The sequence below is a fragment of the Kryptolebias marmoratus genome, unplaced genomic scaffold (assembly GCF_001649575.2).
Source record: "Kryptolebias marmoratus isolate JLee-2015 unplaced genomic scaffold, ASM164957v2 Scaffold33, whole genome shotgun sequence".
Classification (NCBI taxonomy): domain Eukaryota; kingdom Metazoa; phylum Chordata; class Actinopteri; order Cyprinodontiformes; family Rivulidae; genus Kryptolebias; species Kryptolebias marmoratus.
The window spans coordinates 79,305-95,145 of NW_023665767.1; the positions used below are offsets into that span (position 1 = coordinate 79,305).

At 40.4% G+C, this 15,841-nt stretch overlaps 1 protein-coding gene across 1 annotated transcript; it reads right to left on the minus strand.

The window, feature by feature from the left end:
* Positions 1–1,492: 1,492 nt before the first annotated feature.
* rnf103 (ring finger protein 103) lies at positions 1,493–11,933 on the minus strand. The gene is made up of 7 exons (XM_037974388.1): positions 11,107–11,933; positions 9,976–10,124; positions 8,843–8,958; positions 6,173–6,595; positions 5,878–6,010; positions 4,680–4,766; positions 1,493–3,453 (listed from the first exon to the last, which is right to left on the minus strand). Exons 1-7 carry the CDS (start codon positions 11,330–11,332, stop codon positions 2,455–2,457), a joined length of 2,133 nt encoding a protein of 710 aa, XP_037830316.1. The 5' UTR covers positions 11,333–11,933; the 3' UTR covers positions 1,493–2,454.
* Between the last annotated feature and the right edge of the window lie 3,908 nt (positions 11,934–15,841).

Consider the following 15,841-nt stretch of genomic DNA (forward strand, 5'->3'; position numbering starts at 1 on the left):
TTACCGGTTGATCTACGTTCCTACCCTCATCTATGGTCACGAGCTTTGGGTAGTGACCGAAAGAACGAGATCGCGAATACAAGCGGCTGAAATGAGTTTCCTCCGCAGGGTGTCTGGGCTCTCCCTTAGAGATAGGGTGAGAAGCTCGGTCAACCGGGAGGGACTCAGAGTAGAGCCGCTGCTCCTCCATGTCAAGAGGAGCCAGTTGAGGTGGCTCGGGCATCTGGTGAGGATGCCTCCTGGACGCCCCCTGGTGAGGTGTTCTGGGCACGTCCCACCAGGAGGAGGCCCAGAGGAAGACCCAGGACACGCTGGAGAGACTATGTTTCTCGGCTGGCCTGGGAACACCTTGGGATTCCCCCGGAGGAGCTGGCCCAACAGTGACGCTATCGCGCTGTCCCCCGCCCCTGCACGGTGTCGCGTCATGTGATTGTGCACCTCCTAGTTTTTGTAACTTGCCGCGGACCGCATGCGCAATGCTCCATTCAAAATGGACAATTCCGCTGCTCTAGCGGAACTGGTTCGCCTGTATCAGGCCTTTATATGATCCCTCTGTGAGAGATCACAAAGATATTCAAACGGCTCAAAAACCATGGAAGGAGATTACTGCTGCAGCTGATAAAAAGGAGTTTTTATAGAAATATTAGTCCTATGAAGGGCAAATCACAACTAAAGCAAATAAATCAATGAAAGTCAAACTGAATGCTTTAGATTTAAACATCCTCTCTGTATCACAGCCAGGAACACAACAGTTTGACACAACAGTTCTTCCTCCTGAATACATGCAGACATATTGATGTGACAACTATCTGCTGTCTTTTTCTTTTATCGTAATTTCACTGGTTACGTAGCGTACTGCCCCCCGTCTTTTTGGAGAATACTGCACAGATGTAAGTGCCAAGTATAAACGCCTGCACTGCGTGCTCAGGTCCGCATGCTGTTCACGGAGCCCTGCGTGACTCTAATGAGCCCTGAGGCCGAGACACCTTCAGCTACCTGGAGTTAGCATAAACATTATCAGGTTTAACCAAAAATGGTTAGTTGAGCTCAAATTCAGCGGGTGGCTTTACAAAACCGAATACGGTAAACATGTTTTGTGCTTAGTGAAAATATCATCCTTGTTTACCAGTAAAATGTTACTATTAAATTCATCATTAGATATGCTTTGTTTTATTGTTACATGTAGTGACCCAACATGCAGCCTGTGCCACAAGAAGCACAGTACAGAACAACATGTCTATTTTTCAGAGTTCTCTGTTGTTATTCATTGGCCTTAACATGAGACGTGTTGGTGCCTTGTTTGCACTTTTTCAATAATGTTAATTTATTTGTAAATGTGACTTACATTAGGATTCCAATTAGATGCAAACAATTTGTATTTATTTTAATTGTATTTTTGTTTAAAAAAGTATTTCAAAAGTGCCTTTTTGTAAAACTGTAGTTGTGTAAATATTTGGCACAAATATCTTACAATATCACATAATAAATAGCCATATTTTCAACTTTCCTGTCAACTTTAATCTTTTTTTTTTTACTAAATCCCAGTCAGCCGGCGATCGGCCACCTACCACCAAACTTAGCCTCTTTTCTGGGGGAAACCCTGTACATGAAGTTATTGCTGCCATTAACCTTGTGTTCTTTGTTTGTTTTTGTTTTCTTTCATAGAAACTACACCTGGCTCAACACCTTTTTGTCTTTTTCCTGTCCTCTCAATCTCTAGCCGGTCACGGCAGATGGCTGCTCATCCTGAGTCTGGTTTGTTAGACATTTCTTCCTGTTAAACAGGAGTTGCTCCTTTCCACTGCTAATGTGGTGTTCAAGATGGGGGATTACGCTAAAGTGAACATTTGACACAATCTGCTGGTTTTCTTAGATACCCATTTACTAACTGACATTTTATAATATACTGTATGTAACTGTATTGTCATACATTTGAATTGAACTGTGTGTAATTGGATTTAAACCTGCATCCATTTTAAACTGAATATGGATTTATGATTTGGTGGACTTGGTTTTGTATAGCACCCTTAGTTGACTTTTGTTGTAAATTGCCGCTATGTAAATTGCGTTGAACTGAACTGAAACTAAATTGAAGCATCTTTATTATGTTGGCCTGTAGCAATTTGCCCTGAAATCTTTCATAAAATGCTCATTACATTTTAGAAAACACAAAGCAAAGCTTCTTTTGCAGTCTTTTTGATACAGGATATATCTTTCATACATATGCTAATATGACTGTCTTGCTAGTTTCAACTGGTATAATGGTTATTACTGTTCCTAAATTAGGACTAGAATTGAGCTGACTTCTTGCTCATGATTGCAGCAACCAAAATCATTTACTGACAATGCTTTCACCTTGGTAATTCTGCAGTCCCAATCTGGATTTGTAAATTATGATATTTAAGTAGCCAAGTGAGCTTCTAAGGATAAGAAGGGTTCAGTTATCAAAGTTGATCAGTCCAAATGATTGCTTTCATTGGTGCTGCTTGGTGCAACTTTCTGCTTTTTCTTCTTGTAGCTGGGCCAACGACAAACTGGGCAACAGTGCCTGCCTGCTGCTAACCACACTACAATGCACTGTTGGTGGAAGGCATGGCCACAAGGCAGACCCATTAGCAGCTCCTCACTCAAAAAGTTCTCTAGACACACCACACACTCTGAACAGAGAAGCATGTCAGTGGGCCACTGTGACCAATCATACTGCTGTTGATTGTAGACCCCTTGAAGTGTGACGTGACTGTCCTCCAGCATCTCGATAACTGATGTTGAGCTTCCATTTCTATGGCAACAGAAGGATGACACAGCATCAGTTTGTACACACTGACAGGTGTTGATAAGATTATTATCACTGCTTAAAGACATGTCTGTGTTGCTGTTCTGATTGCACAGTTCTCTTTTGTTCCTTGTGCTGCTGTGTGAATGTCTGCTGAGGCCTGCAGGAGAGTAATCCAACAGTTCTTGGCCCTCTATTTCCTCATCCTGTTGTACACCAGGCACACATTCGTTATGTTGACTTATAGCTTTCAGCCTCCAGGTTGGTAGTAGGTTAATGTAATCTACATTTACCAGTGGACGAAGCCAAAGATCTGGGAAAGCTAAACGCTCAAAGAAGAAATTTGGATCATCCTCCCAGTCTGAGTGATCAGATGGAAACTGCTGTAGTGATGCAATTGGGTGAAGCAGATAGGAGGTATACCAGTCCCACAAACTGGCTAGCCACTCCAAGTTAGTAGTACTGTCCTCTTGGTTCCTGGTGCCACAGCGGCGTTTTTTCTCAAAGTAGTCAACTAACAGGCCGTGGACCAGGTAGGTGGACAGGAAAAGTGCTGGATGGGATGAGTAGAAGGTCCAGTCAGCTCTTACTAAACTTGCCAGTGTAGTGGTGTCAGCATAACGTAGCAGCTTCAGACTGAAACCGTACAATGTGTTTAGGTAGGGCAGCTGAAGGAGAGCCTAGATGAATTAAAAAACAAAAACTGTTATTTGTTTCAAAACATGACACCAACAACCGTTGAAGAAACTGACTGGATTCATGCTTGTTGATTACTCTACAAGAACTGAGAAAATTGTTTTCTTGGGATGAGAAGAACAAAGTTATTTCTAGCCAGGACATTTTATATTTCATGAGAAACACACACACACACAAAAAAACGCATTATTTTCTTGCAGCCCTGGGAGAGAGAACAATGTTCTCAGTTCTTGCAGAGTCTGCAGCAGTCTTAAGCCAGACACCAACTTTCAGGTGAGTTTAAATATCTCCATGTACTCTACAGATAAAGTGTTGTATGAAAACAAAGGTTGTTTGTGTAGTAATTTAGATATTAGTACATGTTCTTTTTACCTTAAAACAGGTGGAAAATATTCAACATTTTCAGTTACTTTTCACATTCAGTTGATGTATCTTTATTTCAGTAGATGGTGCTCTTGTGCCTTCTTTGTGCTACAGGCACAGAGCTCACTCTGGGCAGAAATATTTAAGCGCCGGTCTGAGGATGAAACTAGTCTTGTTGCAGGTGTGATGAATGTAGTATGTTTGGTAGAAGATTTTCACAGAAAGCCAGCAAGTTCACAGCACTGAAATCAGACAGCAGTTTTAAAAGTGTAAAAGGCCACAGTCAACAACCTGATCCATTCTATGTGAAGGAGATGTGTGGCACTGTGTGAGGCAAACGGTGGTCACACCAGATACCGACTCATGTTCTGATCCCAGACTAGACTTAGTTTTTCACCCATAGCTTTTTTTCTTCTGGCTTCATTTTTTTTTTAAAAGATAATATGACAAAAACATTTTGTGTGTTTTTGTACATTTGAGGTTAGACTTAAATAATTTTAGAACCTGGTAAACACCAGATGTTTTTAGTTTATTTTTCAAAAGAGAAGTGAATGCTTGTCTCGAAGACTTTGTAAGTCTAGACCATTCTCAGTTTTGAATGGCTCGTGTTGACTACTAGCTGTGTAGTCAGTGCTGCAACCAATGGCTCACAGTCTGCTCACTTAATGGAACAAAGAACAAGGACTACAGCTTACATAGCCATGAATGTAGGAGAAAAAGACACCATGTTGTTCCCAATTTTGCCATGAATGATCATATTACATCCGGGAGACTTTTTAAAAATTACCAACAGCCATGACATAATTAAGTCAGTTGTAAAAATCAGTTGATGCAGATGATGTCATACCAGGACAGGAAGCCAGGACACCAGCAATATGGAGTTGTAGGTTCCAAGTGTTCGGATCAGCACTACAAAGCGTTTGACTGTTGCTCCCTGTCCATGAAAAAGGATAAATGTTGCACATAGACAATAAATACAGAAGAGTAATATATGTCCTTATTCTTTCTAGTGCTGTGTTTTAGAATTTTCACACACCTAAAGTATGAAAGCTAAAAGTAAACATTTATAATGCTGAATGGTCCTTTCTCAGTTGTTTATTATATGAACACTAACTGGTCACTGTTAGTTGCTGCATTCAACTCGCAAGTTAAAAGAAATCTACACTTAATCATATGAGGAAAAGAAACAAATTACAAAGTTATGTAAAGTTGTTAAAAAAACAAAACACTGGAACAGGAAGGACTAGCGTTGGAAGCATTTTACTTTTGATACTGGTGGTCATTTGAAATTTGTATCCTTAAGTTGTCTCTGAAGGTTACATCCAGAGAAACATAACTCTTATGACAAATAAGCCACAGCCATATAGTAACACAGTGGTTTTCAGACTGTGGGGGGTGGGGGTATCAGGGGTCAGGGTAATTACAAGTGTGGTGCATGACCACTGCTCTTTGTATTTTATGAACAAAGAAATTACAAGCAGAGCTAATGTTTAGTCACTGCTGCCACCCAACCTTTGTTTTATGAGACCATAAGACACGGACTGCATGCTGGGTTTGCGGAGCATGAATCCACTCCTTACTGTTCAGCTGGCCAATGACCAAGTTAGAAGTGGTGAGATTTTTTTTTTCATTGAGAAAATGTTTTCTGTCTGCAGGAGGAGTTACTTTAAATCAAGGACAAAGTGTCAGAGTGAAAACAGCTGAGGTGGGAAAAGCCTGCTCACACTGCCAGGTCCAAGTGGGACATTCATAATATGGACCAGCTGATGGGACGGTTCACAGAACCAACAAGCCTTCACAAAACAGCTGGATTTATACTAAGGGTAAGTTACACACTGGTGAATTCTTGTTACTAATTAGGAAGTGGATTTTAGCTAGAGGTATCAGAGTAAAACCATGCATCATTTTCCTTCCACTTCAATCCCAGTAAAAGAATTTAAAGTTTGTGGGTGTAACGTGACAAAATGAGGAAAAGTTCAAGGGGTGTGTATACTTTTTCAAGGTACTGTAACTGCTATTTGTTCCTTGCAGCAACTGTTCCTGACCTGTGTAATGAAGAGGTCCATCCAGGCCAGCAGGTTGATGAGGACCAGGCTTAGGACAAATAAATCATTGACTTCTGGCTGGACTGAACGCAGAAACGTATCCATGGCAGCGAGAGACAGAAACTCCCCAGTACTATTGAGATGGCAGGAGTGGTGAAGAGAAGAGAAAGAAGGAAGGGAGGAAACAGAAGAGATGGAGAAGACAAAAGAAGGTGAAGAAAAAAACTGTTTGAAATCAAGATTTCTTTTTGAAGTGCCAAGAAATTCATAACTATGTTTAAAATAAATAAATCACCTGTTGCCATAACGATAAATACCCTCAGGCATTTTGAGAATGTAAGCAGGGCTCTGTGTCACGCCGATGTCTGACAGACTGCTGTGGTTGTCCCAGTGACGTACATCGACAAAAATGAACTCAATCCTGCCAGTAAACTTGACAGACAGCGAGGAGAAGAAGGCGGGAGGCTGAGAGAGATCGGCAAACAGGAACATCTTCGTGGAGCGAGCTGGTTCAGAGTGCCACTCCTCTATCAGCTGTTCAGAATGACGCAGGGTTTTGATTCGATTGGCCACATGAGAGGTCATCCAGCGAAAGATTTGTTCAATTTCAATGTAACGACCGGTGTATTCTTTAAGCATGACTTTTCCCTTTGACGCTGAAGTCTGAGGAGCTGACATGATGAGAGTGGAGCGCTGCCAGCCTCGCTTAATGCATGACCTGGTGGAAAAAACAGAAGCTAAGTATTAGCACTAAACGGATATTTCTGCAGTGGAACCACTTTTTTCATTTGACAAGGAAACAATATGTACACAGCTAAATGTTTATTTCACAATGGCAAATTAAAGACCTAGCAATACATACCACCAATTCATGTCAGATTTAAACAAAGATTATCTTGTGTTGCAGTTTTAGACATTTTGGTCAAACCTTAAAAATAGTGTTATGCATGATCTCATGCAATACTGGAAGATGTCAGCACTCAAAGTAGGTGGTTTAAATGACTCTCAGATATAGCACATAAAATTTTAGCTCAATACCTGTAAAACTGACAGAATCATAGGATTTTTTAATATCAGCTGGCTGTGGTGACAATTTTTGACCACACTGTCAACAAAATGTAATCAGCTGGAGCTGTATGTTCAATGGGGATTTTCACAGATGACTGAACAGATTCTAATGAAACCTGGAAACATTCATTGGACGTAAACCTACAAGTGAATACCTTTCGAAGCCAACCCTATTCCAGTTGGACGCCACAGCCAATCGATGTTGGCCAACACAAAAACTGAGTTAAAGTTGATGTGTTAGTAGCTGACAGTCATTTACAACCCATACTGTGAGCATGATATCACACATTACTTTATTGTCATGGTTTAACTAAGAGCTACAACTCCATAAGATGATCTTGTGTGAATGATTGTAGTGTAAAGCACTTTGGGGTCTTTGGACTAGATAAAGCTCTATACAAATGCAAGCCATTTAGCATTTAGTCTAAAACTGTAGCATGAAAAGTGGCAGGTGACTTTTAATTTTAATGTGAAATAAAACAAAATAAAAATAAATTATTGAATTAACAAATAAAACACATAAGTAAATAAAATAAAAATGTAAAAATAATTGAAGTATTCATACAGTAGTGTTCTGTATTTTTTTAATATTATCTTTTTATTATAATGCTGGCTGTATATTTAACTACTTTGCAACAACTGAATGAGAGGAATCTGGGTTTTCTGACAGTAATGTGTTACCACCAAAACACAACAGCAACAGTGGCGGCTGGTGGAGTTTTCTCCAGGGGGGGCTATAAATCCAAAATAGACATATACCAAAGGTTTTGGTATATGTCTATTATGTGATACCTTAGTATATGTTTTGGACCAAAACATATACTAAAGGTATCACACCAGTGTATTTACATGAATTAAAACAACAAATGCAACATTATAATGTACATATAAATGCATAAGTGCTTCCTGAACACACCAATACTTACAAAGACGGAGGTCTCCCAAGGCACAAGCCTGTAGGACACATTTAGCGTTTATAAGACCTGTTTTCTCCCTTATTTTTCAAAACTTTACCGGAGAAACTACGTCAAAGCTTGTTTTATGGTGAGAGCACTCACTACGTCACGTATTCTGAACGTACAATATAACGAAGATCGGATGTCTCACTCCGATTAGAATTCAAAACCAAACATTCTAACAGATTTTAGCATAAATTTTCTTTAACTAATTATTAACTATGAACTTTATTGCCTTTTGTATGTAACTTAGTCACGTAATGAACTTATTACTGTCTTTAAATAAAAGGCAGCTCACCCGCGGCTCGACTTTTCAATCAGGTGAACTTTATGACAGACGGATGTGACGTCAGCCTCCATGGCGGGAGTCCCATGCTCCGGCGGCGGGAGGCGGTGAAATATAAACACAGCTGCATTCAGCAGCTCTGGGTGCAGGAGAGGTGCGCCCTGAACAGTCCTATCTCTTGTACTGAAGAGGAGCTACTGCGCATGTACAACTTTTAACAAGAGTTAAACATTAACTATGAAATATTTATCTTACACAACTAAATATATATATATATATCGAAATATTTTTATTTTACTATTTAATTTTTATTAAAACTTTTTACGTCTTTTTCAAGGTAATGTGAGTGGTGGGGCAGCGCCCTTGCGCCCTCTATTAGCCAGCCGCCACTGAGCAGCAATGTAAAGTTGTGTAGAAAACCAAAGAAAATCTTGTAAGCACAATGTTGGAGTGTTAATGTGTGAAAACATTTGGTAAGAAACACGGAGGACTTCAGGAGTAATACTTCAACTGTTGCAACAAGACATTTTTGGAATGAAGGTCTATTTAAATATGTATTACTGTGTGAAGTGACGGGGAGTAGCAGAGTTGTTACAGATAGAAAACATTGTAAAACAAGAACTATGGTCAATAAAGTGTTTTATTTTTATCCTACCTATTGTCACTGGAGCAGTTGAAGGTTCCAGTTCTGATCCCAAACTGAGAAACTTTCTGCACCATTTTCCCCCAGTTAGACGGACTGAGTAGAGCCTCCTGATTCTGGGCTATGACCTGCAAACACACACGAAAGGGTCAATAATGGAGCAAAGGTCGAGATCGAGCTCAAATATTCAGTTCAATTTGTTTTTACAGCGCCAGTTCCCAACAGGAGTCATCTCAGAGTTCAGCGCACACACACATTTATTGTCTCCTCAGATTAATATGCACACATGCATCTGTCTCACTGTGTGGCACAAACATCACACCTTATTCTTTGGCCCGATCCCAATACTCGCACTTGCACCCTCATCCCACCCTCATGTCCTTCATGCTGAAGGGTTTGAGTGAGTCCCAATTCTCCGGAGTGCTCTTTAGCCCGGCCCCCTTTGTGGACTACATCCAGCCTTCGGCTAAGCCCGCATCCAAGAGGACTTCAGCGAAGTATTTACCCACAATTCATCGTTGCATGTGACTTTTCTTTTTTTTTTTAAATTATCTTTATTGACAATGAAAGGGTATTGAATGAGAAGGTGGAAATATGGCAGTGGTGACAGAGCATCTTTCACAAAAAAAGCAGTTTTTAAATGTAAAGTATTGAAATAATTATTGTTTCACTCTGCTGTACAGGTGTGAATACTATCAAACTTTGCTCCGTATTCAACAAGTCATAACAAAATACATTTGAACAGCCAAATATCTCCTGCAATGACTTTGGAAAGCAAAAATACCTAAACTGTACTTTTAAAATCATACTGGCACCTTCTTAAAAATACCAAAATAGCGACCGGTCCGCCCTGTTGGATGTCGCAGTTATGACGCAGAGGCGCAAGTTGAAGACGTAACCCGTACTGTCCCTGTTCTCCAATTGTTGCATGCTTGTAACCTGCGCACATTAACCCTTCAATGCACTTCGACTGAGTACACGCTTCATAGAGGGGCGCAGGGTGAAGTGCGAGTACTGGGACCAGGCCTTTGTGTTCTAATGTGAGGGGACATTTCATTTACTCAAGGTGACACACTACACATAAGTCCTTCAGACAAGCCCACTTTAAAAAACTTGAATTATTTCTTTTCTGGGAGCATTTTCACCTGAACCAACCAGATCCCATCTTTAGTGTCTTCCACCAACTCATAGAAGTGTATCTCTCCACTGAAGACTGTGGTAGTGGAATCTCCTGCTTCGGTCTGCTCCTTCTCCTTCTTGATGGCCGAGTACAGCTCTCCCTGAGTCAGCTCTCCTGTGAGTTAAAGACAGCAGAAAGAGCTTAGGATTTGTCCTTCACATTGCACGTCTCTTCCAACAAAAATAGTGTTCAGCTTTTACATTTTTCCCCTATCACACAAATTACCAATGTACTCTGTACAAAAAAATAAAAATGGAATGGGCTTTGTTCCACATTTGCACTTCACCCATGTGTTTTTTCCTGAAAGAAATTAGCTGTAATGGCTGAAAATATGAACAAACTGCGTAAAAACAAAGAAACATGGGTTCAGTCAAAAATATGTACCTTGGATACAGTATTTTGTTTGATAAGTAATCACTGGATGGTCTACGCCTCATCAACTTTTGTAGTCCATCTAGTTCAAAATGCCCACCACAAAAATGGCTGTACCTCAGTCAGTTTTACAGATACTGAGCTAAAATTTGATACGGAAGGAGCTGAGTCATTCACAATACATAATCGGAGTGTGACATCATGTGATGTGACATGAGAAGTTATTTTCAAAGTTTGACCAAAACGGCTGCACCTCTCATTTCTCATCATGAGATGATGTTATAAACTAACTCTGCCATGAAAGGTGGGGGGCGATATGCATTCCTTTAAGTAATACTAGGACCCCAGAAGGACAACCGTTCCTTAAACAATCCATCTTCAGCCACTGATCTGGGGTCAGCTGCAGGTGAAGGAGAGAAACCTAAACACCCCTCTCTTCAGTGACACTTAAAAGCTCATTATGGGTGACCCCAGGGTGTTTCCCAGGCCAGACAGGATAGCCCTACAACGTCAAGAGCGACTTGGGGTGAATCTCATTGATTAGCTGTGGCAGCCATCTTGTTAATCAGCTGTAGACGTACATGCAATGATTACTTTCTGAAAGTCAGCATGAACCACTGTCGAATGGTTCATGAGACCTTTTGCTAACACAACAGACAACCACATGATTAGCAGCCATTTGTTCCTGTGAGTTGATCTGGTCGGCGCAGGTGTGCTGCTTTACCTGACTTCTCCACCAGCTCGCTGACATCCTTCTTCTCAGCCAGGCCGGAGTATCCCAGTCCTCTGCACTCCAGGATAGTCTTTAGCTTTGTGTAGCTTACAGTGACTGGATCCACGAGCTGCGTGGCGAACGTGCCGGTCTCGTACCAAACTACTGCCTCAAAAATTCTGGCTAGCAGAAAGAGCACCGTGAAATAGAGCAGCAAAAAGAACAGCTTCAACCACATTTTACAGGCGGACACGACACAGATGTTTTATACACGGGTTAAAGCATTTAAACAGCAGTCCTTTGAGTTTCCTTTGCTGCTTGAAGACAAGTCTCCCCTTTCAGCGCTTTAGCTTCTGAAGCATTAATTAAGCTGGGTTAGTTAGCAGGCCTTGGATAAACAACCAAAACAAACAGGCCTTCTCTGTGTGCGGAGCCGGACCTGCTGTGCTCCCGCTTCCTTACAGCACCACAGGACGGCCCGGGTCGAGCTGAGCCACGGCCGGCTTTGACACACCACCGGCCATAGTCGGAGGAAGCTTGCTGGTTAGATTGCACCCCTACCATAAACAGGGATCTGACCGTGGACACTGTGGCCGTGGACCTCCGCAACCTGCAGCAAAACCGTGACGTAATCCCACTTCTTCTGTCCTTTAAAGGCGGTTGGCAAATCACATTATAGGGACATTTACCGCCACCGACTGGACGGGAATATGGAACAAGACATTGGGGGGGAAAGAACTTATTCTTCGCTTAATCTGGCTGTAGGATTTTTTTTATACTTTTATACTTTCGTCATATGTTTCTTGCCAATAGATCCTACGTTGCTGTCCTCCTGATTCCGGAGCTCCGCAAATTACCAGTCAGCTCCCGGCGGACTGATACATTCACAGCCTCAGCACCACCGTCATCCACGGTGTATCTACGCTCAGCACACATTCAGTAACATGGACGGGGTCCGGTTAACAAAACAGCCACAAACCAAACAAACTGCAATACTAAAGTGCAGAGGGTTCATGTTATTTAAAAACAAACAGACAAACAAACATAATTTGGCTAGCCTAGCGTGAAGGAATGAAGACATTTGCGTCTTCTACTACTCTGTGGTATGACTGATGTCTGATTTTTTTTTTTTTACTTTATTTGCAACAAGGAACAATATTAATAGAAGAAAATTAAAAATCACATACCACAATTTGTGAGATAGAAAAGGAAAAAAGAGAGGTGCAGATGAAGCAACATTTGTGTCAAATTACCACATGAGATGAAAACAGAAAATCTTTGAAGTCAAAATAAAGTTCAAGACAATATAGTTGTTTTTGCTTTTTGATTAATTGAAAATCGAATTGAATGCATATATTGTTTAATCTCAATATGAAAAAAACAACACATTCAGCTTTTTCTTAAAAAAATACATTTATGTGTATGAAATGTGGCCTGGATGATTAACAAATTACTGAAGAAATCCTCTGGATTCATTTTGCCACTTTGCTGAAACCCAAACAGAGCATTTCTCCAGAGTATTTCAAAATTATGGGATATTTTCGAATCAACATAGTTACAAAACTGTTGTCAAAGTACTTGGGGGAAACAGCCAAAACAAATGAGTGACTGACTCTGGACAAAGATCATAGAAAGGTGAGAATCTACCTGCGATCAGAGAGACACAAGCGTGCAGATCAGCAATCGATTCCACCAAAAACCACTGGTGATTTAGAATAAGAGAAGTCAAAAGTGTGTTTATTCACTCAGTAAGTTGTTCTTTATGATTTCCTCTACATTCACTGTAACTTTCAAGTGATTTTAGGGGCGAGCTAGAAATCTTAAAACTCCCATCACTGTTACAACTCCTGTAGTTTTTTGTCCTATCATGGTGATCTTGGTGTCAAATTAAAGATATTTTGAAGCTCGATCCAAAAGCGCCAAATTTTTATCCACTTTGCTAAAATCAATTTTTTTGTCACATTTGAACTTGTTGAGGTAGTCTTTGGTGGTGTAAATCCAGTGTAGGACACTTCTTTCACCTTGTTAGAGAGGAGAAAATGATTTGGCAGGAGCCGAGTATTTTTCCAAGTTCCATCAACCACAAAATGATTCCAATATGAAATAACAGCTGGTACAGAGGTCATCTCCCTCTGAAAGAGGGATCTAACTGTTTTATTATTGTTACGAAGAGGAGAGTTAACCCTCCTATCATCCTCAAATATAATAACAAATTTGGTCCTTGGGGTCAATCTGACCCCAGGGATATTTATTTCGTGAAAATTATTTACAGAATGTTGTTGACCACGTTTTTGTGACAGGCACTTTGTTTATTTGTTGAATACATAAATAACCCCTTGAAAATCAGTGAGTTGACATGTACTCTAGCGCCACCATCAGACCAAACCTTTAAATTATAATTACTTTATCGTGAATTTTTCATACAAATCGTTTCAAATTTATTTCTCACGAAGAGCTCGAATGATGACTTGATGTCATCAACATGGCTGACTGCATATCTGGTGGGTCCTGGAACCATTTTGATTTTATTACTACCGCTACGTATACCCTGCTGTTTCCGTGGAGACAGGGACCATGGTATCTTTCCATTTTTGGAAGAGATCATGTCTGCAGGTGGTTGACAGACAACAGAAGGGTCAGCACTCTCATTCTCATCAGATGAGAATTCCTCAATATCAGGGTCCTCCTGAACACAGTCCTCTGTCTCAGAGACAATCTCTTCTAAGTCCAAGAGCTGTTCCAAAACATCTTTGACAGTAAACCTTTTCCCAGAAGACATTTTCAAAGAGAGAGCGTGCAGATTGCAGTATACTCAGAGCACAATGAGGAATGAGAAGCAAGCTTTTATATTTGTTCCTCCCTTGCTTTGCATGAGAGTGGCACAGTGGCGTAGTGGTTAGAGCTGTTGCTTCCCAGCAAGAAGGTTGCAGGATCGCCTCTCGGCCTGGGGCCTTTCTGGGTGGAGTTTGCATGTTCTGTGCAAAGAAAATGGATGGATGGATGATTTTGCATGAACTACCAATGTCCTTGCAGGAATACCACACACACACATTCATGCCCATGGTGCGGGAAGTATCAAAATAAATAAAACTTAACTCAAACAACTCAAATGTATCAACTGCACCTGCAGATGTGGTCATGTTAGGTCACACACACTGACAGACAGGTTTTAACAGCTTGGGGTCAAATGGACCCCTGAGGACCACCAATATGTGTTCAGCACATTGAAAAATATCATCATGAAAATTTTGTTTTATCAGTTGTCCCCATCAAATTAGGAAAAGTCATGAAATATGAAGCAAAAGAAAAAAAGTCAACTATTTTTTGAATGATAAACATTGAATGGGGTCAAATTGACCCCAAGGATGATAGGAGGGTTAAGATATACTTTGCCAACAGAAGAGTGTATGGGTGTAAGAATAGGAGACTGATGGCAACTAACATGCAAATGTCTAAGGAAATAGCACCAAAAACTTTGTAATATTCTTCAGGATAAATAGTAATATTAAATTTAGTCAAGTCAAATTTATTTATATAGCATTTTCACCAATGAGATGGTTCAAAGTGCTTTAGAGAGAAATTCATTACATCTAAGTAAAATACTATCGTTTGTAAATAGCTAATCTACCAGAATAATGTTATGTCTAAGCCAAGTATCAAGAAATAGTTTTTTTCTGAAATAAAATGTAATTATTTCATGTGAAATAACGGTGAGGGGAGAGGTTGTGCTTGTAATGGAGCGACCATAATAAGAAAGCCTGACAGTGAAAAGCAGACAACTTGACATGGAGGTTTTGTACATCAAAATTACATCCCAGGATAACATTCAAACCACCGTTTAGAAAACATGAAAAAAAAAAGGTGTTCCAAACAGAGGCCTGGGATTTAAAGAACTGATGAATCCAGTTTATCATAGTAGTTCAAAGTGGAGAATGATAAGCTGTTTAGACCTCCATTTTCATATACATTCATTAGTGTAGATTTCCTAAGATAGTTTTATTTTTCCAGATAAAATTAAATAGTTTATCAATTTCTTTACTAGGTCTAAGGCCTATGCAGCTTAGGTAACCTGAGAGATGCATTCAGCCTTAGTAGGCCTCGCAGTGAACAATAACCACTGGTTTAACCTTTTATGAGTCTTTTGAATTAGAGGGTCAAAGTTCAGAGAGCTTCTATTTTTCTGGTCCTTCGTGATAGTTATGCTTAAATAGATCACCTCATTTTTAACTGGTATGCCTTTAAATGGAGTTCTGGAGCAGCCTTTAATGTGAAGTCAAATCAGATTTATTTATATAGCACTTTGGAAGAAGTATTTACTTCTTTAATGGCTAAAGTGTGATTTGATCCTTGTCCTTTAAGAACAATGTAGGATAATCCTGCTAACTGAATTAAAGTAATTTCTTTACCAGTAAGAGTTATACCTGTCAGTGGGCTGGCTTTAACGTGATCAGCCAGAAGCTGAGCTGCTAAAAGAAACATTCCTCTACAGATGGTAAATCTACAGTATACATACTTTCATGTATCACCAACAACATTTGCTCGGGACTTTGATACAAGGAATCTACAAATTAACAAGCAATAATAATAATTAATTAAAGCTGCAAGCAGCGTTGGGCGGCCCTCGCAGCTCAGCGCCGCTCCGGCCTTGCGACCGCGGGAGCTCTTGCAATCGCGGGAGCTCTGGCGACCGCAGTCTATGCTCTCGCGCCTTTCCTGCACCGTCCACTAGGTGGCTTTTACAGCAAAT

Coding starts and splice junctions, on each gene's coding strand:
- rnf103 (XM_037974388.1), bottom strand. CDS start 11,332: ATGTGGTTGAAGCTGTTCTTTTTGCTGCTCTATTTCACGGTGCTCTTT. Junction 8,959..9,975: donor ATGGGATCTGGTTGGTTCAG/GTGAAAATGCTC, acceptor GTGTGTTTGCAG/GTCATAGCCCAGAATCAGGA. Junction 6,596..8,842: donor AACTGCTCCAGTGACAATAG/GTAGGATAAAAA, acceptor TTTTTCCACCAG/GTCATGCATTAAGCGAGGCT.